This window comes from Sebastes umbrosus, chromosome 20 (genome assembly GCF_015220745.1).
Source record: "Sebastes umbrosus isolate fSebUmb1 chromosome 20, fSebUmb1.pri, whole genome shotgun sequence".
NCBI lineage: Eukaryota > Metazoa > Chordata > Actinopteri > Perciformes > Sebastidae > Sebastes > Sebastes umbrosus.
In genome coordinates, this window is record NC_051288.1 from 19931900 (window position 1) to 19955242 (window position 23343).

Below are 23343 nucleotides of genomic sequence, written 5' to 3' on the forward strand. Positions count from 1 at the left end.
TGACATGACAGCTCGTGGTGGCCGGTTGCCATAGTAACACAACATGCTTTCTGGGTGCACAGCAGTCACCAGACAGAGCCAGCGATGGAAAGACTTGAAAGGAAAAGTTATTTTTGCCGCGGTTTAAAAAAGAAAGTTTGTGAACCACTGATCTAGATACATTATCTGGATGTCAAATGTCAGATGTTGCTGTCAAAATAGCAACGCTTTCTTCTGGAACTGGTGAAGCTGCTCTGTACTATTTTCAATTTCGGTTCTTCATTGGTCTTGATTGATTTCATCTGCATATAAAAGATGAAATGCTGCAATCCTGGTGCCAGTTGCATAAACTTGATTAAGGACTAGTCTTGGCCTTAGACTGGTCTTAGATCGTCAGGTTAGACTATAGTCTAATTAAGCCTGTCTGTTGCATAAATATTAAGACTTACTTAATTTGAGGTCGGAAAGTTATCCACCTCTCCACCACCACCTTAAACTATTCAACTGTTTATCCATTAGTACTTTTATTTAACTTTTTCAACTGTTTATTCATTACTTTTAGTTAACTTGTAGCTAACTATTTCAACTCTTTATCCATTACTTTTAGCTATCTATTTCAACTGTTTTTCCATAACTTTTTAGGGATTTTTGTATCATAGTCTTTAATTGTTTCTGAATATCTTTAACAGTTCTAACGTCTGTTGAATTTATGCTGCTTACCTTTTCTGTTATTTTCTACCATAGGGTACTTGGTGTTGCTGTTGCATTCGCCATTGCAGTGTCTTATTTCACCCATAATGCATTGCGTGACAGGCTATCTACTGTAAGTCAGTCTTACATTAGTCACTCATAGGGAAGCTTTATGCAACAGGTACATTTAAGTGTCTATAGCGATGATTTAAAGTTATATTTAAGACAAAGACTAGGTCAATTTTATGCAGCTGGCCCCTGGTCTATAGATATAGTTAACTAAGGTTTATTCATGACTTTAATCTGATGTTTTGTCTAACTTTGGATGCTTTGGACAGTAACTCACATCACATTGTGGAAAAGAAATTTCCCTGTAGCTTTAAAAAAAAAAAATATTAAGCAAAATTTGTAACCTCACATTGAATCAAATGACTTCCTGTAACGTGAGATGGTTGCAGAGAATAAACACCCCAGTCTGCAGCTCCGTGTGGCTTTCAGCCATTTCCAGCTAATTGTTTTTCCCAGCAGCTCCCACCGAAGTGTGTTTTCTACTTTGTATATTTCCAGCAACAAAAGAGTCGGAGGGAGTGATTCAGTGGGACAGATGGAAAGAAAACGACCAGCACAAAGCAAAAAAAGAAACAAGGAAGAAAACTATAAAGAAGTGGTCTGCATGAATCGGGCCTCCTCATCCTTCTCTCTCTCTAGTGCATACTTAGAGGATAGAGCTCTTAGTACCTTCATCCAGCATCCTGAAAGATAATATTGACACAACACTGTCCCTTAGGCTTCGACTGAGATCTGCAGCACACACACTTACAGTATACAGTTGTAGGCCTACATGCACGCAAGACTCACACACACACACAAAACCAATATGTACAGTATGGCAACCTTAGCAATACCAGTCTGCACTGTGTGTGTGTGTGTGTGTTAAGGAGAGAGTGATAGGTGGAGGAAAGAGGGGGCGGAGGATGACAGACTGCATGCTGACGCTAGTGTATGCGCTCTACCTTTTCCCCCCCGCTCCGTTTCCCCTCCTCTCTCTCTGTAGTTTATTTGGTCGTGATGAATCGGCTCCCTGCACAGCACTGCAGCAGCCACAAGGAGGGCACACTCTCTCCATGCCCATCTCTCTTCATCAGTATCACTATCTATCCATCTCTTTTCCTCCTCCCTCTAAACACATCCCTCTATCTCTTTCTCGGCTCTTCTTTCATTTGTATCATTTGTTTTTTCCCACCTTCTTCCCTCCACTTTTAACTTCTCTAGTTTTATCTGCAGGAGCATCTCAGAGAAAAGAAAATACAGTTTAACTATCAATTAGGGCTGCAACTAAAGATTATTTTCTCGATTCATTGATTAGCTGTTTGGTCAATAAAACGATAATTAAAAAAAAACACCAATCAGCGTTTCCCAAAGCCCAAGATGACGTCCTCAAATGTCCACAGCTCAACGATATTCAGTTTACTCTCATAGAGGAGTAAAGAAACCAGAAAATATTCACATTTAAGAAGCTGGAATCAAAAACTTTTGACTTAAAAAAAAAAAAAAAGTTACTCAAACCGATTAATCAATTATCAAAATCGTTGGCGATTAATTTAATAGTTGACAACTAATCAGTTAATTGGTTAATGGTTGCAGCTTTATCAAAAATGCAATGTGTTGGAAACATACACGGAATAGAAATGTACCTCATCAGCTCGTGTTTTTAGGAAGTCGTCGTCTAGCTGCTCGTTGTCATTGTAATTTAAGTTACAGACAAATCTAACCAATGATGCTGGAATTATTGGGATTATGAGCTCATATCTGTGTTTTCATGTTTAAAGCAGTGCTGCCAAGATATTTAAAGTTACAATCCTTAAGATTTTCATGAAATCAAATCCCATTTTTTATACGATTTATAGTCTGCATTTTGTTGGTCATTCAATGTCTTTACATTCGGTAATTACTAGCGTTGTCAATCGATTAAAATAATAATAATAATGATGATGATTATTATTATTATTATTTTTATTATTATTATAATTATAATTTTAATATAATAATAATAATAATAATAATAACAATAATAACAATAACAATAATAATAATTGCATGATTGTCCATAGTTAATCGCAATTAATTGTAAATTAATCACACAATTTTTCTCTGTTCAAAATGTACCTTAAAGGGAGATTTGTCAAGTATTTAATACTCTTATCAACATGGGAGTGGACAAATATGCTGCTTTATGCAAACATATGTATGTATTTATTATTGGAAATCAATTAACAACACCAAACAATGACGATTATTGTCCAGAAACCCAAATTTAGCATCATAAATTTTCTGAAATCATAACATGGCAAACTGCAGCCCAACAGGCAACAACAGCTGTCAGTGTGTCAGTGTGCTGACTTGACTATGACTTGCCCCAAACTGCATGTGATTATCATAAAGTGGGCATGTCTGTAAATGGGAGACTCGTGGGTACCCATAGAACCCATTTTCATTCACATACCTTGAGGTCAGAGGTCAAGGGACCCCTTTGAAAATAGCCATTGTAGTTAGCTCAAGTTCGGAGGGTTATTCAGCCTCTTTTGTGACAAGCTAGTATGAAAGTATCTTCACTCTAGCATTATATTGCTATTCAAGAATAGCAAACTAAAAAAGAATTTGACACACCGTTTCTGTCATTAATGATTGTAAACATTGTTGTCACAGTGAGCAGATTACATCAGCTGATTAGCATCAAATGGCTTTTATATCACAAATCACATTCAAACAACCAGCCACCAGTTGTATTCAATTAACACAATAAAGGTATCTATCTGATCTGACAAGCTCTCACTGCCTCACACTGCTGTTACTGGATGTGCTGGTTGATTCCTGCCCTCCACGACCTCCTACTGCTCCTCCTGTTCCAGTCTCCTATTACCTCCTTTTCCGGTGCATTTCGTGTGACACATGATACTGCTGCCATGGCAACAATCAGTTTCCTAATTCTGCTGCACTTTTGACTTCTGTTATCAGCCAGTGGGTTTTGTCACAGCAGACATTTTGACTTGTCATAGTAGGAAACACACGGTTTATTAATAGCACTCGAGTGTCCCAGTAAGTCTTGACAGAGTGACAGTGAGACAGCATGTTAGAACACCCGGACCCAGAAACTGAAGCAGCTGAATGGAATTCAGCAAGATACTGGCATCATATGAAACTAGAAAGGCAAAATAACGCTCCAAACTTACGCTAAATTTGGCGAGAAAGGGGTCCCTTGACCTCTGACCTCAAGATATGTGAATGAAAATGCGTTCTATGGGCACCCATGAGTCTCCCCTTTACAGACATGCCCACTTTATGATAATCACATGCAGTTTGGGGCAAGTCATAGTCAAGTCAGCACACTGACACACTGACAGCTGTTGTTGTCTGTTGGGCTGCAGTTTGCCATGTTGTGATTTGAGCATATTTTTTATGCTAAATGCAGTACCTCTGAGGGTTTCTAGACAATATTTGTCATAGTTTTGTGTTGTTAATAGATTTCCAATAATCTATATATACAAACATTTGCATAAAGCATCATATTTGTCCACTCCCATGTTGATAAGAGTACTAAATACTTGACAAATCTCCCTTTAAGGTACATTTTGAACAGATAAAAAATGTGATTAATCACAATTAACTATGGACAATTATGTCATTAATCGCGATTAAATATTAACAACATTTCCTCATTATGTTGAAAATGTGATCTGTTCAGAATTAAGTTTCCTTCAAAACATATTAGTTGTATATAAATATAATTTCTAGGAGACAGGTGGTGCTGCAGTGGAGCCCTACAGCTGGAAACATACAAATACTGTTTAATGAAAATGATTTGGCCTTATTGGTTAGTCTGCTGTCCCAAAAACATCAGAAATGATTCTCTGTTTCATTGTAGTTTCTGTGACACTGCATGTACCATACTGACTGTATCTTTGGGTCTCTTTTGCTTTGTCAAATAATTGCAACGTCTACTTATTTCTCAAAGGTTTTCCTCTCTGCGGGAGATTGTAAAAAGTAAACGTATGACTGTTAAACTTACGATTAGCTTTTAAAATGTGAAGACAAAATGTGAGTATAAATGAACGCTGATTTTTCATTATTAAATATTGTTTTCTTACTGCTGCTGCATCAAACACACACACACACACACACACACACACATACACACACCGCTGGATGAGTGAACCCATGTGTTTCTGCTTCATTAAAGCCTATAACACCTTTAGCTATTTTATTTTTTTACCTGTGTTTACACAGTGGAAAGTTGCTGAGCGTGTGCAAACACTTCACCTCACAGCACCTTCCTTGGCTCTCATTAAATTTCACACATTCACACAAAACAAGCACCGTTGCTGCTGCTGCTGCTGCTGCTGCTGCCACCCAGCAGCTCCACTGCAGCAGCGGGGGGTTAACTGCCTTGCTCAAGGGGCCCTTAAAGGCCAGGAGGCAGCAAAGAGTGTTTCTCTTACTATCAATAAGTGCAAAATAGTTGCAGATTCATTGACAGCCATTTTGAATAGATTAATCAGTAATTTTTCAAGTAAAAACACAAAATATTTGATTGGTCAATAAGTAAAGGATAATGAACAGCGAGTCGGTCATTGTTGTGAAATAACTCCCGACAGGGCGATGCGGCATCAAGATGCTTATTACACAGCTACTTACTTAAGAAATCAATAATTTGACACAAAAACGGTCCTTCAGAGTCCGACATCAGAGCTGTGTCCATAGCAACGGTCTGTTATACATAGCAACGGTCTGTTATCAAGAAATAACAGACAGTAGAACGCCGTGATTGACCAATCAGAATCAGGTATTCAACAATGCCGTGTAATAATGACAAAATAACAAGTAATCAATAATTTCTAGTTGCAGCTGTACTGCCAATAGAGTGAGTCTGTTCTAAACCTGAACTTTGACCCCTTATCTATTAGGGGTAGGAAAGAAATAGGTCCAGCTATGTTGCTTCATTTGAGTCTATGTGGAAGTAGAAGTAAGATACCGCTTTTATTGTTGTAGTCAGAGTAACGTGACGTCATATTTGTTCTGTATCTGTCAAAAGCAAAACAAACAGCAGTGAGCTGAGAGAAAGTGAAAGTTGAAAGCAACGGAGGATCCGCGTGGATACGACCTGCATCCTCATATTTTACTGCTAACTCTGTCATGGACAGGAAACGTTATCGCATTGCGGTAACTTGCGGTCAAGCCAGCTGCCACGCTCATCTTTGTGGTCAAATCGGCCGACGCTACAACTGTAGAGCACCCATATACTGACATTTATGTTAAATGCATTCAAACGGCCCCGATGGAGCTGACCATGGATGTATAAAGAGAACGGAGCTGACGGGAGAGCTAGCGACGGACTTGGCGAAGTTAACGGAAGAATACTACTGTACGTCCGGTTTTCAAAATAAGGTGTTAACAAAGGGAACTGTATAAACAAAATACATATATGGAAATAAGATTGATTGGATTATATTCACAAAAAGTATAAAACATTACATGTCCCTTATAAATGAAAAAGAAAATACCACTAATTTGTGAGGGAAATGTCTTTTGTCTTTGATTTTTGGGTTGCTAGAAAAAATGTAATAAATAATTCCGATCAATGACTGATATATTTGACTTCAGGACATCTCTGACTACATACATGCAGAAAATCAAACATTTTAATGTACTAATTTAGATATTTTTCAAATTAAAAGTCCCTAGAAGTGTATGATTCAACTTTTTTCCACGGTCTAGTGTTAAAAAACAATAACAAAAATCGCAATAAATCGTAATATCGGATCACAATACTTGTAGAATCGCAATACATATCGAATCGTCTCTCAGGTATCGTGATAGTAGAGGTATAGAAAGAGGTGTATCATCCCAGCCCTAACGCATACATGAATACACACATACACACATACACACTTAGAAATACACGATGAAACAGCTAAGACGCATCGCAGTACTTTAACATCCAGTTTATCCTGTGTTAAACACCCTCTCTCCTCTGTGTGTGTGAGCATGTGTGTACTTGTGTGTCCTTGAAATGGCCCACTTCTCTCCCCGTTGAAGCGTTGTTGAGGCGTTTTCTTCATTTCACAAATAAACCTTATGTCCTTCACTTTGTCTTTTCATCTATCGCTCCTCCTCTCACCACAAACACTCTTTTTGTTTTTTCGCCCCTACCTTATCAGCCTCTTTAATTCCACTCTTTCTCCCGACAGTATCCCCTGTAGTCTTCTCCTCATACTGTATACTCCTCATCCCTCTTTCTTCTCTTCTCCTCCTTCAGCAACTTTTCTTCTCCTCGTCTATCCCTCTGCTCTCTTCAACTCTCCCCAAGCTTCTGCCCCATCATCCCCCTCCCTCCTCAGCTCACTCCGACCTCTCTCTCTCTTTCCAGCCGGCAGTCAAGAGGCATTTATGTGTGTGTGTGAACAGAAGGTAAGTTTGTGCCAGCTGGAAGTCTTGGGAGGAGGGAAGAGAGTGTGTGTAAAGAGAGAGAGGAGATGCAGCAGTAGCAGCAGCAGCAGCAGCAGCAGCAGCAGCAGCAGCAGCAGCAGCGCAGTGTAAGCATCTCCACACAGACTGGATGTCCACGCTGAAGCCAGACTGGCAGCTCTGCCAAAACCCACCGAAACACGCAAACAACCCGTTAATATGGCCCTAATCTCATCCCTGTCCTGCTTAAATGTCAATTTACTGCAGTCTGAGGGGGGGGCATGTGAACAGTGGGTGCATGAGTGTGTGTGTTAATAATGCGCAGACAAATCACTACATTGCAAAGATAAAACTTTTTAAATCTTCTCAGTATACAAGTGTGAAGAGTTTCAAGGACACAGCTTCTGTCATTTATGATATTTCACAGGAAACACTATTGGTGTAACTATAAAGCACAATAAGTCTGGCAGAGCGCTGACATCTAGGGCTGGGACAATACACCTATCTCCTGATTCGATACTATCACGATACTTGGGTGATGATTCAATATCTATTGCGATTTTTGTTAACTATTTTAACACTAGACCATGGGGAACAGTTAAATCATACACTTCTAGGGACTTTTACTTTGAAAAGTATCTACATTAATACGGTAAAAATGTTTGATTTTCAGCATGTATGTAGTCAGAGATGTCCTGAAGTCAAATATATCAGTCATTGTCAGGGATAATTTATTAATGTTTTTTCCAGCAAACCCAAAAATCAAAGAATAAAGAAATTTTTTTTAGATACAGTTCTCTTTGTTAACACCTTATTTGAAAACTGGACGTAGTCGTAGACGTAGTAATCTTCCGCTAACTTTGCCAAGTCTGTCGCTAGCTCTCCCGTCCGCTCCGTTCTCTTTATACATCCATGGTCAGCTCCATCGGGGCCGTTTGAATGTATTTAACATAAATGTCAGTATCTGGGTGCTCTACAGTTGTGGCGTCGGCCGATTTGACCACAGAGATGAGAGTGACGGCCGGCTTGACCGCACGTTACCGCAATACGATAACGTTTCCTGTCCGTGACGGAGTTAGCATGCAGCTTAAGCCGTGATGTCTAGCTCTGCTTTTCCTGTCAATGTATGAAACCCAAAGTGTTTCCATACTTTACTGTATGTGTAGTGTTTACCACTTTGGCTTTAAAATGTGAGGGTGCAGGTCGCATCCACGCGGATCCTTCGCCGTTTTCGCTCGCTGCGGCCGGCTGTGGTTTGTTTTGGTTGACGCATACAGAACAGATATGACATCGCGTTACTCAGACTACAACAATAAAAGCATAACTTCCTTCTACCTTCACATAGACTCAAATAAAGACAATATATCAATTCTGGCCTTTAAAAATCTAATTCAAAATCGTAAAAAAAAAAAAAAATCGTAATACCTAGGTAAATTGATTTTTTTCCCACCCTGACTTTGTTCATTTTTATCTGTAGAAGCCTGTATTTTCATGTATTTTTAGCATGGAAGGGTGCATTTTTAAAGTGTTAGTACAGTCACAAATATTTTCATTGTGTTGGCTCTGTAATCCAGCACATTGGATTTGAAATGAATCAGTGACTATAACATTAAATTTCAGCTTTAAAATAAGAGTAATCACACCCTCATCAGATAATCAGACTAGGAATTGTTGTCTTAGTTTGTTTTTGTCAGACATAATGTCTCAGAAGTATGTAGCTACATATACATACAAAATACATGGTGGAGAACTGTATAGGGACGGCCATAATGTTTAAATCTTTTGATTTGGGAATCAACTTAAGCACTCTTTCACTACCACAAACTTTCACTACCTGCAATTTCATCCTGATCCCAGTTGGTTAAGATTAGACCTGAGCTGAATAGCTTGGTGGTTAAATAGCATTTGCTCTACTACAAAATTTAAATCATGTTCTTGTTATTTATTCCTACAAGACTGGACTGCATGTGAAAAAACAATAGGGATTAACTGTGAAGCAATGGAAGGTCAAGTCCGTTCAATTTCTGTTGTTCAATGTCACGAGAGTTGACGGAAATTAATGCCGTCTCTTTTTTTCCGTAGTGATATATTATAGCTAAAAAACTAAAACTGAAATGAATTTATGTTCATTTTATTTTATTTTGATTAGTTTTTTAACTAAGCAATATTGTTTCATTTTAGTTTTTCTTATTCCTATTGCTTTTATTTAGTTTATTTCATTTTCTTGCTTCTTTTGAGGGCTTTTTGGTCGGAGTCTGGTCTTCAGCATATTTGGAAAAAGTTTGCACTCACTAAACAGTCTACAGTAAATGGCTCCAAATACTGTAGTTTTAACATTTTTATTAGCAATTACAATTGCGAACTAAATTGCTAATAAACATGCCAAAAATGTTTCGAGCCATCGGACCACACTGTGATACTTTACTTTTACTTTTAAGAATATAGGTTTGGTTAAACATACCGAACTAGTTGACTCAAGCTGGTGGATTGAGGTCAGGTGAAGCCAGTCTAGACACTACTACAGACCCGCTACATGACCCTAAAAATCTCCATGAAAAACATGTTCCTTCGCTCATACTTGTTTATTGTGTGTGTTTATCCAACTGACCTGCAGAGCGCTGTTGAGGAAGCAGCTGTTCTGTCCCGGCTCGTTGCTTAGGCCCTTGCTGGGTGCGATAGAGGTCATGGTTCTCGGGGTCACCAGCCCCTGCACCCCGCCTACTGCTCCGCCACCCGACGCAAAGTAGTTCCTTTTCCACGACATCACTACCTGGACGCCCCCGTTTCCACGGCGAGGCGGGGAAGGGGCGGGGCAGCAGACCAAGCGACGGCTTCTATGTCACTCCCATGAGGGAGAACGATGGAGAATGAGAGAAAAGCGGCGGAGGAGGAGGAGTAGACGGCGGGAGGAAGAGGAGGGAGGGGACGGCCGTAGTTCGAGGAGATGCGGTGTGTCTTGGATGGGGATTTGGCACCCATACAACCCTCCCCCTCTCCAGCCGTGTTTTTACTTTAAAATCTGTCCACTTGTTGGAGCCAGCAGTTGGCTTCTTCTTTTTTTAGCTCCTTGGATTTAGCAGTTTGTGTTTGAGGACATGAGAGCGTGTCCTAAGAGTCCAGATTCTGGCAGATAGATGTTGATTAGGCAGCACTGCTGCTCCCATGTGGGGACCCCTTCAATGCCGTCTTCTCCTCTTTCACTTTTCCTGTAAGACACAAAGCCCAACATGTTAGAACTCCTCAAAACAGCTAGCAAGAACACATAAACTTGACAACCCTCACGATTTTCCCGGAAGAGTTTTTCATTGCCCTCTCCCGGTTTCCTCCCAGGGTCACAATTCTCCCGTATTTTTCCCGATTTATAACAAATGTTCACACTTTTTTTCCTTTTCCTTATCTCAACCTGTTTCTGGCGCTGTACAGTGTTTATAAGCCCTACTGTTTCCACCCCGACGACAATAGAGTTACACCAAATGTTGTTTTCTGGTGGAAGAGATGCTCGCGACAAAATGCAGTTTGAGCTGCGCTCGACGCACATCACAGCGTGCACCCAAGATATTTGCTGGAGCCAGCGAAAAGCTGTCATGGCGTGGCGCAAGCCGTTGGAAATAACTGGTTTCAGAGCGCGTTGTCACGTTGTGTCAATTTGCGTGCAAATTGCATACTATTTCCGGTGAAATATTACAGTATGCAATGCAAGACACTACGGTGGAATAAATATCCCACAATGTAATGCGGTAGTGAAGACAACGTTCATAACAGACGTTGACGGACAGCTCTGTGACGTCAATAACGCTTCAATTTAACTGTTCTCACAAACCATCGTTTTGGTCACATGAGGTTGGCACAGGTTACCATGGTTACACGTCTCCAACCGGCAAGGAGGCTCTCAGAAAGTGACGACATAAATTACTGCTCAGTGCGTCCGAAAAGATGCACACTACTGTTTATTCACAGAAAAAGTATGTTGACCGATAGTACACGTATTGAGTATGTAGTGCATAATATGTCATTTCGAACGAAGCCTGTGTGTTTGTCAGCTTGTTTTGATGCTCTTCTGCCCCCTAGTGGCCAAAAATGTATTAATCTAAACATATCCTTGCTTTCGCACCATGTAAATCATCACACTGAACAGTGTAGCACTGCATCAGTGATATGACACAGGGACCGCTTGGAGAAATCTGTTATGTCATTTCATAATCGGTACTTAGGGACATTATCTGGAGCTTATACTGGTTCAAGCATCGTTATGCACAGCTTCCGTATGTGTGTGTGAGGGAGGGAAAAAAAGAGGCAGTCCGTCCGTGTGCGTTTGTGTCACCCTACAGTAAGTGTGTGTGTACATGAAGTTGCATAACACCACAGGGCAGTAGCTAACAGATCCGCAGTGCCCCCCCTCAGCCTCCCTCCCTCTCTTCCCCTATAGCTTCCCCACTTTTGGCAAAGCTCCCTCGCCTGGTTGCCGGGTTGCGTTGCCGCCACAGCACCCCCCTTGGCTAAAGGCCAGAGGGCGCAGGGATGCTGCGGCGAGCAGCGTGGGCTGTCGCTATGGCGATGTCCATACGGGATTGGGGTGGCGAGGTGGGGCGATGTGAGGGGGTGGGATGGAGGTAGGGGGGCGACGTCGTGACAAGGAAGTGAAATGCATCCGAGCGAATATGGAAGGAAACATTACACAACATCGCAATGGCAGTTCATCCACTTGTCACACAGTCCTGCATGCGGACAAATTCCCACACTTCATCTCTCCATCTACATAAAAAACACACAGAAATTCACATTCGATACATTCATCCATAAACAAACAAATACAAATTGCCAGAGGATTTATAAAGGGATTTGGCTAGCATGCCCCTGTGTGCCATTTTTTCTCTACAGCACAGCATCCTGAGCTTCTGTCTCAGCATACAGTGTGTGTGTGTGTGTGTGTGCGAGTGTGTGTGTGTGTCTCCCGCTGAGCCTGTGTGGAGTGTGTGATCACACATCCTCTCTCCGACTGCACCCTACAGCCACACACAACCGAGATGGCTCTGGCAAGCCCTCGCACAAGCGCTGTTTATGTGGCCTGTGCATGTGTACGCGTGTGTGTGTGTCCCCACATCTTCGGCTAGTTACCATGGAAATAGGCCAAGCAGCAGGCACGCGGGGGAAAAGCCGAACCATGTGATTTAACTGAGAGACACACTGTGCTGCACTGGTTGAGGAAGCACACACACACACACAGTGAGACACACAGGGCTGGCGAGTGATGATGATGTGTATTGATGGTGGAGAGTTCCTGGAAGCCAAAGTGAGTCAAGGCACAAGTCAATCAAACTCCGTGACCCTGCGCTGGCAGCCATAAGGAAAACCAGGACCTGCGGTCGCAGCCCAGACGGCGACAACACATGGAAGACGTTCTCCACGTGAGATGTTGAGGTGAAGACACCGACTGTACATCCAGACACAGACACAGCATGTGTGTGTGTTATTGAAACCAGTGTAACTTTGAGCAATGGCAGCAAATGGCAGCAAAGTGAGGTCCTGACTTCTTCATGGGTCAGGATGTGGATTTAGTGTCAGGTGTTGAATTAGCACCACGTTTAGGTTTGATTTAAAGGGTTGGCACACCCAAATTACAAAAAAAAGACTTATTTTTTAATTAGCTGTAGTGTTGAGGTATCCATTTCCAAGATTTCTGACGCCACCCCCAATGCAATTAAGGTGAATTTTATTTATGGTGCTCACAGCATTGAAAAATTACATTTCCAGAAACAATGTCCTGGTTACCCTGAATAATTCACAGACCTCACTGTCGACAGCTTTCATTAGAAATACTTTAAATTTCAGAAATAGCCACTATAAAGACTGTTTACAGCATGCTCTGTTTTTTTTGGGGTTTTTTTAAAGGTCCCTTAATAAAAAAAGTGAAATTTTCATGTCTTTTTATTATAAAGCAGGTTTAAGTGCTATATAAATAAAATATTGAAAAGGAGAAATACACACATCCCGTATTCAGAAATTGTGCTTTTGAAAGAAGCTGTCAGGATTTCTGTAATTTTGTGATGTCACAAATGTACATTATATAGACCATTACATAAGGGATAATGTACAGCGAGCTGAACATTGTTGTGAAATAAACCCAGACAGGAGTGCTGCATCTCCCTGAAGGAGGTTTATTTCACCCGCTAGCTGTACATTATCCTTCTTATTACACGGCTACTTACTTTAGAAATCAATAATTTGGATTTGAATGCAGGGTGACCAGAAAAATATAAATACGCTCTTGTGTTGAAATACTAGTTGATAGATTTGTGTGTTAAAACACCTTGAAATAAAATGCTATTCAGTGCAATGACGTCACAAAATACAGGCTCAAAATTACCACAATTATTAAAGGATACGTCTGGTGATATTCTGTATTTTTCTTATTGCCAACAAATCCCAGGAAAATACCAAAACCAACAATGAATTGAATATATCTTATTATTCTGTGCCATCTGCCTGGTCTCACTCCCAGGACGTCAAATACCGACGCTTGGTCAGTGGCCCTCGGCGTCTTGGTACCGACGAACAAGGCACCCTTTAGTGTCGGCAAGCACCGGGCCTTCAACTAACTCCAATGTAAACTCATCCACGTCAGTATTAGACGCTCAGAGCAATCACGGACATAGTATTAAGAGCGTGAAAGTCCTCTAAGGATGGGCGGGAGGGGGGGTGGATGAGTCAAACAAACAGGACTTTTACTCAAGGGACCGTCATTCGTGTCCTGTGTGAAACCAAAAGTTAGTTACGTATCAAACATAGATATGGCCAAACCATGATCTTTTTTTCAAACCCTCAAACCAAGTCATTTTGTTGCCTTAACCTAACCGCCACCGTTTCACCATGTTAAGCACGCGCGAACCTTCTGCATCAAGCTACTACCAAGACGCTGCCCCCCGGCGTCATTATATTCATTAAAGCTTCCGCCCAACAGGCAAAATATGACAAGTACTGATGAGACCACATTGGTGCCATAGAGCGCCATTGTTTACCAAAAACTATTAAAAACACATCAGTGAGACGCACTGTTGAACTGGGTGCCATGTTCCCTCATTATGATGAACACAGGCACTGTAGTTTATTTTGAGTCGTAACCACACCAGCCTGCTGCTGTAAATAACCACTATAGAGCAGTGTTTTCACCCATCGTGACAATTTTGCAGATATTTCCGCATCACTTCATATTATCTTGAGTAGGTAAACCAGCCATGTCGAAGACATATAGGTTTGATAACTCAAATAAATGCATTTAGGCGGAGTTAAAAATGTTTTTTCCTCTCATCAGTAAAACAAACATAATGCACGCAAGCCTCTCATATTAGATTCAATGTTATAAGTAGGCTACAATTATCAGAACAATACAAACACTCTCTCTCATGTGGCTCAAAGGTGTACTGCAGATATAAATGATACATAAAAGACGATGCAAGAAATTCTGCAAATTGACCTGTGGGTCGCGACCCAGTCCTTGGGAATGAATAGAGCACCAAAATGGGTATTAATCCACCGCTGAAAATAGTGCCCGACAAAACAAATGCACCATTTTCCGATGTTTGAATAGCGTTTGGTAACTTAACGTTTGCTAACCTTTTTTTAAAAATGAAACTTGTGGCCGCTTTTAATGATTTATGTCTTCAGTGGGAATCAATGGGAGTGAGGCAAAAACAGGGTAGGGAAGTATTAAGAGACAGACTTGATAGGTTTTGGTGTTTTCTCTTAGAATGAGCCGTTTATATCTACATAGGGAGTGTCCTCTCTCCACGGAGTCCGCCATGTTGCACCGCCATGTTTCTACAGTAGCCCAGAACGGACAAACCAAACACTGTTAAAATGTCCTGCTTGGGCCGGAGTCGATAAAGTTATTTACTCCCGTCGCCGCTCTCTCTCTCTTGCTTCACCACTCACTTCCCACGTACACACACATACACTCTAGGCACTGGCTCTGCTCCAATTGGCTCTACAGAGGGTCATTCGCTATTTACGCGTCGGCCACCGTAGCTCTCCAACACGCTTGGCACACGGCAGAGGCTTCAGTTGGTTCTCCTCACTTCACCGCTAGATACCGCCAGATCCTACACACTGGACCTTTAAATGTGATATTGCTTCAACAAATTGCAGGAACTGTTATGAATGTAAATGTGAATGTGATGTGTGGAAAAAAGTTTTATGTGGCTCATATTAAAGTAAATGAGCAGGAGTAACCTAGATGTGTGGTGGGTTTAATGTGAAGTAAAATATCAAAGGGACGTTAAAATGGTGTTTTTCCGTTTGTATCTAAATGGATGTGAGTGTCAATGTGACAGCAGATGATTGCGTGTGAATCGATAAGAGCCAACGAGGGCACAGCTGGAAGCATTGAGGACAGACAGCTGTTTTCATGGATTCACTACCACTGCTCACTAATGTTCCTTTTCCTTCACCCTTTTTCTCTTCCTCAGATTTTCCCTCTGTAGATGCACTATTTTTCATATGCGATTTTTAAATCCGCTAAAAAATGTTACGCACAGAAACTTTGCACACTGAATCTAATGCATTTTATTATTCTATTCGTTGCAAAAATTCACGGTACGAGACAAAATTAATTTCGTGGGTGCAATAGATATCGCTAACCCCAAACGGGGCTAATGAATGATTGACATTAGCAATAAGTTATCGTTTAGCTGCCTAGAGCACAATCACTACTGTCTGATCTTTCATACATCTTTTGTTTTGCAAGCATCCCTAATTTCAAGCTGTTTTGCAATCACCTGCCACAATCTATCTTTAAATCTGAATCTCTGTATTCTTTTATAATTGTAAAGTGCTTTGTGCTGGGAGACAAAGTGAATGTTTATCATGCTATTTTGGATGATGACGTTTGCACGGACGGTGGCTCTGAGTCAAACCCTCCTTTGCCTTTTGACGGATGCGAAAAAGAACTGGACAGGACTGTGTGAGAGCGACACGGAGAGGCGACTGTTCGTTCTAAACAACAATGCCGCTCCTGAAGAGGTTAGCGTAGCTGCAATAGCATCAGTTATATCAGAACTGGAGAGTACTTTTTCATTAAAAGAAGAGCAAAAAACAGCACTGAAGGCTTTTCTTGATGGAAAAGATGTTTTCGCTCTTCTCCTGACTGGCTTCGGCAAGAGTTTGACTGACAGATGGTTCATCCAATCACCTGCCAAGTATTTTTTGAAAGTGCCTGCTTTCTAAACAGTTTCCAATGTCCACATACGTTTGTCCAACATCTAAAATATGACCTCCCAGAAAGGTCACATATTTTTTTGTTTTCATCTTCAGACTCTCTATGTCCAAAATGATCTACAGTAAAACAAAGAATCAGCATTGTGCTCATTAGTCTCATTTGTTCTCCATTTTATGATCCTATTTATTTCCTTCAGCTGAGGGGAAAAAACATTTTGAAATCCCAAAAGTGGCCTCAGAGTTGAAATAAAACGCTGTTAATGATACGGTTTCGTAATCTGAATTTACTGCCACTGTTTCTCTGCGTGCTGTGGGTTAGTGACGGCGACACCGGCGCCATGCAACCTGAACAAAGAGCTGATACTGTCCCCGAGGACAATGGCCTGTCTCTCACGCTGCCTCCCTCCCACTCAAGCAAAATATAAAAGGCGAGAAGTATATTTATACATCCCCGTAAAAGAGAGAAGTCTTGATCTTTTCTTTCACAAACATGTGCTCTCTCTTTCTTTCTCCTTTGGCTGCACTTTCCTCCCATTCACTTCATTCCCGCTCTCTGTCTTTCACTTACTTCCACTGACCTCTATTTTCCATTCTCATTCACTCTCGCCACTTCTTCCCCCCCCATTCATCTCTGCCTCTCTCCTTTCCCAAAAAACTTCACTTCACATGCATGTACACACACAGACACACACACTCAGTGGTTTCCCTGTAACTGGGTTATGTGTAACTTCAAATAGCCTTAGTTGACAATAGGGGGAGCCCAGAGTTCATCCTCCCCTCTGTGCTTCTCTTCCTCCTCTTCGTTCCCACTTTAAATCGAAAGAGAAGTTATACTCTGTATATGTGTGTGTTTCGAGTGTGTGTGAACATATAGTAGGCACACGTGCCGCTGCATGTGTGAGCATATTAGCGAGATCCTTTTTTTTTTGCAAGCGTCAAGGTCATTTCCCCGCTCACACTCTGTAACATTAAAGTATACATGTGAAAACACACATCACATGCACACGCTCAAAACACACACACACACACAGACACACGTGCACGCTATAACCTAGATGCAACCTATTATCGCCGTGGCACACGTGCACACCCAATCCTATTAGTAGAATATATGAAGAGGGGTAAATATTTGGTTAATGTTTAGGATATTACATAAGCATCTTTATTTACAATGCATGCTGGGAATCATGAGGGCTTTTACAGTTTTAAGTCAAGAGAGGAGAGGAGAGGAGATGAGAGGAAAGGAAAGGAGAGGAGAGGAAAGGAGATGAGAGGAAAGGAAATGAAAGAAGAGGAAAGGAAGGGAAGGGAAGGGAGAGGAGAGGAGAGGAGAGGAGAGGAGAGGAGAGGAGAGGAGAGGAGAAGAGAGGAGAGGAGAGATAAGAAAAGGGAAGTCGGAAAGGGGAATGAGAGGAGTGGAGAGGAGAGGAAGGGAGAAAGAGGAGAGGAGGAGAAGAAATGAAAGCAAGGGAGAAAAGGAAAGAAGAGAAAAGAAGAAGGTAGAGAAGAAAATGTGAATCGGAAAAGGGAATGAGAGGAGAGGAGAGGAGAGGAGAGGAGAGGAGAGGAGAGGAAAGGAAATGAAAGAAGAGGAAAGGAAGGGAAGGGAAGGGAGAGGAGGGGAGAGGAGAGGAGAGATAAGAAAAGGGAAGTCGGAAAGGGGAATGAGAGGAGTGGAGAGGAGAGGAAGGGAGAAAGAGGAGAGGAGGAGAAGAAATGAAAGCAAGGGAGAAAAGGAAAGAAGAGAAAAGAAGAAGGTAGAGAAGAAAATGTGAATCGGAAAAGGGAATGAGAGGAGAGGAGAGGAGAGGAGAGGAGAGGAAAGGAGAGGAGAGGAGAGGAGAGGAGAGGAGAGATAAGAAAAGGGAAGTCGGAAAGGGGAATGAGAGGAGTGGAGAGGAGAGGAAGGGAGAAAGAGGAGAGGAGGAGAAGAAATGAAAGCAAGGGAGAAAAGGAAAGAAGAGAAAAGAAGAAGGTAGAGAAGAAAATGTGAATCGGAAAAGGGAATGAGAGGAGAGGAGAGGAGAGGAGAGGAGAGGAGAGGAGAGGAGAGGAGAGGAAAGGAAAGGAAAGGAAAGGAAAAGGAGAAGGGAGATAAGGAAAGGGAAGTCTGAGAGGTGAATGAGAGGAGAGGAGAGAAGAGGAAAGGAAAGGAAAGGAAAGAAAAGAAAAGGAAAGAAAAAGAGGAGAGGAGGGTAGGAAGGAGGAGAGGGGAGGAATAAGTGGACATTATATTGAATAACCCGCCACATGGCAAAAAGAGAGAGAAAGAGCACTCTGGTGGTAAAGGTCAAGGAGACATAAGTGTGTCTCTCTTTTCCTCTCCTCCTCCTCCATCCTCTGCCATGACTTCATCTGCTCTTCCTCATAACTCAACTCTCCTATAATTACTTCCTGGTTCACGATTACGTGGATTACATACTAATTGATTTGGTCGTATATATATATATGAATTACAGAGCATTACTTTTCGTAGGTGTAGCTTTGAACGGTGTGAGAGAACAGCCTGAGTGGTCAACTCGACAAACTATTTTGTAGATGAAGGTAAAGTGTAGTTTTCCTTCCAGTACATCTCTTTACAGTATAAAAGGCTCAAGGCTGCAAGACAAGACTACTGTACCAAAGCTACAGTGACAGCTCATAAAATATGGAAACAGCAGAGCACATAAAGGATATGTCATATTAAATAAAGTACTAATATGGGCATTGAGATGGTGTTTTTCAGCTAAAACAGAGTGAGCTGGTATTGCACAATTGCAGGCAGAAGATAAACACATTAAAGAGGACCTATATTGTGCTCATTTTCAGCTGCATACTTGTATTTTGGGTTTCTACTAGAACATGTTTACATGCTTTAAAGGAACGGTGTGTAACATTTAGGGGGATCTATTGGCAGAAATGGAATATAATATTTATAAGTATGTTTTCTTTAGTGTATAATCACCTGATTCGCACCACGCAAAAGCCGCGATGACGTAATTGTCTGCACGCCTCAGCTTCACTACGGCGACCATACACCAGGCTTTACTAGCTTTGACGTGGACTTTGTAACATTTGAGGCGAGAAATAGGCATTACAGTAACAGAATATTGATTAATATTTGATCAGCCCTGCCTAGTTTGACCGTTTGATCGGAGTTTGCGAGTGATTGACAGTTGCTCAGAGACAGTTAGGCTCCAGCTCGGCTCTGATTGGTTGTTTTCCTCAGGTCTGTGAAACCTTGCCGGTCTCATGCACTACTGTCAGGATATAGTGACCGTTTTATAAAAATAACTATTTTTAATCATATTTGCACTATTACCCACTGCTACTTTAAAGCGTTTTTTAAAAAGGTAACATATTTTACAGGACTATTGTATTAAATTGTATTGAATTTACAGGATGATTCTTTTTTTTCTGGTCACTCAGATTGCTTTATTCACAAAAAAGGCCTTTACGCACCTGGGGGGCGTGACAAATAAACAACAAGAAAAATGTGAAATACTCGCCTGCGAATATTATACATCCAGGGCTTTTATTGTGAAAGATAAGAACTGAAGGGATGGATCTGTTGTGCTCTGCCTTTGATTAATAAAGTTTTATTAAAAATAACTTTTTTTTTTAATCATATTTGCTCCTATTCCACCCACTGCAGCTTTAATGCACACACACACCATATTATGGGAAAAGTACACAAAGCAAAACTTCACTGCCTTCCAGAGTGTTTCATCTCCAAAAACTGAAATTGATGATGAGTCAAACTTAAATGTCAAGGTGACATTTCAGCTCAGTGTGGAGGGTGAAGGTGTGCTGCTGAAGCTGTGTGTGTGTGTGTCCTCAAATGTGTGTGTGTGCGGTTCGTATTCCTCATGTTGTGGGGACATAAACCTGTTCAGCAGCCATATGGAGATAAAGGTTAAGCATTTAGGGGCACCACTATATAAGGGTTGGGTCTAAGCATGTAGTGGTTAAGCAATGTCCTCACAAGACTCACAAGACTCGCGAACAGTTTCTTTCCCTGGGCCATACGGACACTGAACAAACAATAAATCTGTGCAATTTTAATGCAATGAATGTAAAATACATTTGTCTGTGCAATATCGTTGATGCAATATACACCTCAAGTGCAACTACCTCTGTTTACATTACATCTATTTTTTATATTTTATACTTCTAGTGTAACACTTCTGTTTATATTTATTTATTACATCTACTCTACCTGTTTTATTTGTCTTATTATAACTGTGTGTGTTTTACCTGTTATATGTTTTATCTGCCTCGTTTAGACTTGTCAAGTATTTGTTTTAAAGCACTGACCAGAAGTGGCAAACTGTGAATCTCGTTGTATTTAATACAATGACAATAAAGCTTTCTATTCTATCCTATATCCTCTATTCTATCTATTCTTTCCGCACAGAACTAGGTAAGTTGGCCTTTAGCTATTCCGCTCCCTTTTCCTGGAATACACTGCAAGCTAAGTTGAAACTGGGAAATCTGATTACTTTTGATGAATTTAAAACATTAATGAAAGACCTAGAAGCAGAGTCAATCGGGAGCTAGCTGTCTGTGTTTCTGAATATTTTCACTTTAACGTTGGCTTCAAACACTTGATTCTTAATGTGTTTTGTATGATATGATGCTATGTATTTATTTTGCATTTGTTTTATGTTGTGGCGTCTGAAACTTTAATGTATGTTTAAATGCTGCTGTCTTGGCCAGGTCTCTCTTGCAAAAGAGACTCTTAATCTCAATGAGTACTACCTGGTTAAATAAAGGTTAAAGGGACTATTTGTAACTTTCAGAAATGCTTAACACCGACACCTTTGGCCGTTAAGTCAGCGAAAGTTAGTGTTGGGAGGAAGCAGGAAGAGAAACGTTATCATCTCTCGACTGCGCCCGCAGGGAGATACCGGCACACGGTCGGAGATGATAACATTTCTCTCTGCGGAGCTCCGTCACTTCACAAGACACGGAAAACCTCTGTAGGTCTGGAGGAGATGCAGCATTTATTTCTGCACAAACATCCACTGTACATTCACTAGAGCTAGCTAAACTAACTCTTCTGCAGTGTGTAGTGTGCGCGCATGCACGCGCGCAGCGTGTGAGTGAAGGCAGGCAGGCAGAGGAGCAGAGACTCCGGCCACACGCGAGCGCGCATGGGATCCCGACCCGGTAGATTTATACGCTTAAAAAGTTACAAACAGTCCCTTTAAATAAAAAATAAAAAAAATCTATTCTATTCTACAAGTAGCCAAAAGTGTGCTCCTGCTTAATGATGGGGATGAACCCTATTTTCCCTTTTTTGATTTTTTTTTGGGGGGGGGTATAAGTATTCACGAGTGTGAGCGCGCGTGAGGCAGGCAGGCAGCAGAGGGCTGTGTCACCGTCGCTGATGTGACGGCACCATGTATACAGGCTGGCGTGGCGTGCCGGCGATGCGGGCCAAAGTCATCCATCACGCGGAATCGAAACCGCAACGTTAAATCAATAGCGGCCCCCGGGAAGCGATGACAGCAGGGAGCGTGAATCCGCCTCGGTAAAAAGCCTGCATGCGGTCTCTCTCAGCCATCCATCTATCAACAAGTCCACACAGTATGTCTGTACAGCCCAACACCAAAAGCACCAAAAAAGACGCACGTGCAGGACGCAGGAGCCACGCGCGCAGTAGAGTGGTGGTATGTGGATGAACAATAATAACACCTGTAACTGTGATGACTATGGCTACTATGGGGACTAACATCATCACACATGAATACAATGAGGCTCATTGGATCCACAAGAGTCTCAACTTTACAGTGAGGCCCAATTCATGTAATTCCAAAACTGTTTAGGGTCCCCAGTGTGCAGAAATATTCAAATACTCCATTTTTAGAATAGACGAGTGCATGCATAAAACTGCATGTGATTATCACAAAGTGGGCATGTCTGTAAAGGGGAGACTCGTGGGTACCTATAGAACCCATTTTCATTCACATATCTTGAGGTCAGAGGTCAAGGGACTCTTTTGCGTGATGACACCGGGGGTGAACTTGAGAGGAAAAGAAGGGGATGTCCGTTTAACAGAGGCAACCAGTGTGCAACACGAGGAGTTGCTGCGTATTACCGGCCCGAGACCAGCTGATAGAATAAAACAACCCATTGCACGAGGAGACCGCGCTGCTGCTGCTGCTGATGATGAGAGTGGTGATGATGGAGGAGGATGAGCACATCTGTTGAGGATCACATGAATTTATTGAAAGGTGTAGGATACCCCCTTGAGATGTAATCATCTCATTTTCGAGGAGACACAAATACAAAAACACATACAGACAAAAAACAGCATTACATAACAAACATACACTGCAAATACACAGATTACAGACAGCTTTGCTCACCATCTCCCACCCAGACCCCCATCATCAGCCCTCTTCTGTTATATATAAGAACACATTTGATACAATGACCATATTTAAATCAGCATAAAAAGAACACATTGCAACATTGTTGTCTTCAGTTTATATGTAGCACAAAATAAACTGAGGATCATAAGTACACACAATCACATCTGGAACGACATGCTGACTCTGACACACACACACCTACTGATGGTGATGGTGTCCGGTCACATGCGCGCCTCCTCCGGCCTCTCCAGCAGTGATGGAGACCTCATGCATGCAGGCAGTGTATAAAGTGCAGGTTTTTTTACTCACCTCGGGTCTCTGTCGCCGCCAGTCTCTCCGTCCGCTCGCGTGTCCTACCGTGTGATATTTACGGGGGGGTAGAGAGAAAGAGAGAGAGAAAGAGAGAGAGAGAGAGCGAGAGAGAGAGAGAGAGAGAGAGAGGGGAGCCGTGGGCATCATCATCATCCAGCCCCCACCAGCCAGCGACATCCAGCGCTGCGGTCGCCGCTCTCGCGATACTGTGCCATCATCATCCTCCTCCTGGAGTGAGTGAGTGAGGGAGTGTGTGTGTGTGTGTGTGAGTGTGAGTGTGTGACGTAGCGGTTTTATCTTTTAGTGCTCAGCAGCCCGATGCCGCCGTCTT

At 41.8% G+C, this 23343-nt stretch overlaps 1 protein-coding gene across 4 annotated transcripts in view; it reads right to left on the bottom strand.

The window, feature by feature from the left end:
• Positions 1-23343, bottom strand: part of usp54b (ubiquitin specific peptidase 54b) — a 64751-nt gene extending 41408 nt beyond the window's left edge. The window contains exons 1-2 of one of the 4 annotated variants that reach the window (XR_005204529.1): positions 23010-23343; positions 9740-10337 (exon numbers count right to left, since the gene is read on the bottom strand). Coding sequence is in view for 3 of the 4 variants with exons in the window: in XM_037753969.1 (XP_037609897.1) it covers positions 9740-9895 (156 nt within the window). In the remaining variant the exon portion in view is untranslated. Of the gene's footprint in view, positions 1-6876; positions 7050-9739; positions 10338-22898 lie in introns of those variants that run through there. The other 3 variants (XM_037753969.1, XM_037753971.1, XM_037753972.1) reach the window with 3 other exon arrangements.